The sequence below is a fragment of the Poecilia reticulata genome, linkage group LG20, assembly GCF_000633615.1.
Source record: "Poecilia reticulata strain Guanapo linkage group LG20, Guppy_female_1.0+MT, whole genome shotgun sequence".
NCBI classification, from domain to species: domain Eukaryota; kingdom Metazoa; phylum Chordata; class Actinopteri; order Cyprinodontiformes; family Poeciliidae; genus Poecilia; species Poecilia reticulata.
The window spans coordinates 16,106,567-16,108,857 of NC_024350.1; the positions used below are offsets into that span (position 1 = coordinate 16,106,567).

Sequence of the window (2,291 nt, forward strand, 5' to 3'; positions counted from 1 at the left end):
CATCCCAGCTACGCAACTGTACCTTCAACAAGTGTCCCCCCATCCAATGAAACAAAAAGTTATGGTGCAACTTCGTCCACTAAACCTGAACTGCACCCCAGTTATGTACCTTCAACCAGTCTCCTACCATCCAGTGAAACAAAAACTTATGGTACATCTACTGTTACACCCTCCACCAGTCGCTTAGCAGTGTCCAACATAACTACACTGAATGTATTTACAAACAGCGAAGCAAAAAACAACAATAAAAATACAGCAAACAATGAAAGTACCAGAAGCAACATAGTAGCAAATACTACAAGTAACACCAGTCCTCCATCTTTGACAAACATACAAAATGTAACATCTCCAACCCATACTCCATTAAAACTGGAGAATATAACTACAGAGACAAACAATCTTTTAACAGCTGCTGTTTCAAATTACACAAAGCCATATACAACACCTAGCAATGATCAAACAACTGCATACAATGATACAACGCCTGACAGAACAGAACATCATGTAGCAACTCCTAGCAACAATAGCACTATAACTCACAATGGTATAACACCCAGCAACAAATACACAACATCGAACAATGTACAAACACCAACCAACAGCAGACATACAGCTGCTTACAATGCTACAACAGTCACTTACAACAACACAGCTATCCCCATTACTACAACACCCAGCATCAATTACACAGCAGTCAGCAAAGCTGCAACACACCCTGAGAATCACACAAATGTGTACAATACTACAACACCTGGCAAGGACACAACAGTCTATGGTACAACACCAAGCAACAATCACACAACCTACAATCCTCTAACACCTAGCAATGAAAACACAGCAGTCTACAATACCACAAACCACAACAACGGTATCCAAACAACAATCCAGAATGCTGTAACATCCAGGGTGAATAATACAACAGTCAACAATGTTACCCAACCCAGCAACAACCACACAACAGTGGCTACGACACTCAGTAACAATTACACAACCACCTACAGTCCTACAACACTAAGCAACAACAGCACAGCCAACTATAACACTATAACACCCAGCAACAATCATACAACGCTCTACAATGCTATTGCATCCAACAAGAGTCACACAACAACCAATAACAGTGTGGTTTATAATGCAACCACACCCAGCAACAACCACACAACAACCTACAATCCTACAACACCCAGCAACAATTACAAATCACCCTACACTCCTACAAGCACCAATAGCACAGTCAACTATAACACTATAACACCCAGCAACAATCACACAACACTCTACAATGATATTGCATCCAGCAAGAGTCACACAACAACCAATAACAGTGTGGTTTATAATGCAACCACACCCAGCAACAATCACACAACGCTCTACCATGCTATTGCATCCAGCAAGAGTTACACAACAACCAACAACCAAACAACAGTTTATAATGCAACCACACTCAGCAACAACTACACAACAGAGCTCAAACTCACAAACCCCAACAACACAACAGACGATAGCATTATAACATCCAGCAACAGTCACACAACTGAAAATATCAACCACACAACAGACTCTAATGCAACAGCACCAGGCAACAACTACACAGAAGAGTTAAATGCCACAAAAGACAACAATCAGACAGCAATCCAGAATGCTACAACAGCAACCAACCATTACACAACACCTAGCTATTCCACATCACTCACTGACAATCAAACAACTGTAGATGTTTTCACAATACCCAACAACAATCACACAACACTCTATGCCACTATAAAACCCAACAATCTAACAGTGTACAATGCCACAACACCCAGCATCGATCACACAACACCGTCCAATCCTACAACAACAAGCAGTCATAACACAATGTTCTACAATGCTACAACAATCACTGACAATCAAACAACTGTAGACAATTCCACATTATCCAGCAACAATCACACAACCTACAACGCCACAACACCCAGCAACATTCCCACATCAAACAACAATAACACAACATTCTATAATGCTACAACAATCACAGACAGCAAAACAACAGTCAACAATGTCACAACCAGCAACGATAACACTATGTTTTACAATACTACAACACCCAGTGATAACCACACAACATTCTACAATGCCACAATGCAGAGCAACAATCACACAACGCCCTCCAAACCTACAACAACAAGCAGCAATAACACAACATTCTACAATCCTACAAGCAGCAAGAACACAACAGTATACAATGCTACAACACCCAGCAACAGTCCCACAACACCCAGCAATAACAACACAACACCCTCCAATCCTTC

The 2,291-nt window shown here is 41.0% G+C and overlaps 1 protein-coding gene across 1 annotated transcript in view; it reads left to right on the forward strand.

Annotated features, from left to right (window-relative positions):
• Positions 1-6: 6 nt before the first annotated feature.
• Positions 7-2,291, forward strand: part of LOC103456930 (adhesion G-protein coupled receptor G2-like) — a 16,179-nt gene continuing 13,894 nt past the window's right edge. Inside the window, exon 1 of the mRNA XM_008396816.2 lies at positions 7-2,165. Within this exon, the coding sequence (XP_008395038.2) occupies positions 1,858-2,165 (308 nt within the window). The 5' untranslated portion in view covers positions 7-1,857. The remainder of the gene's footprint in view (positions 2,166-2,291) is intronic.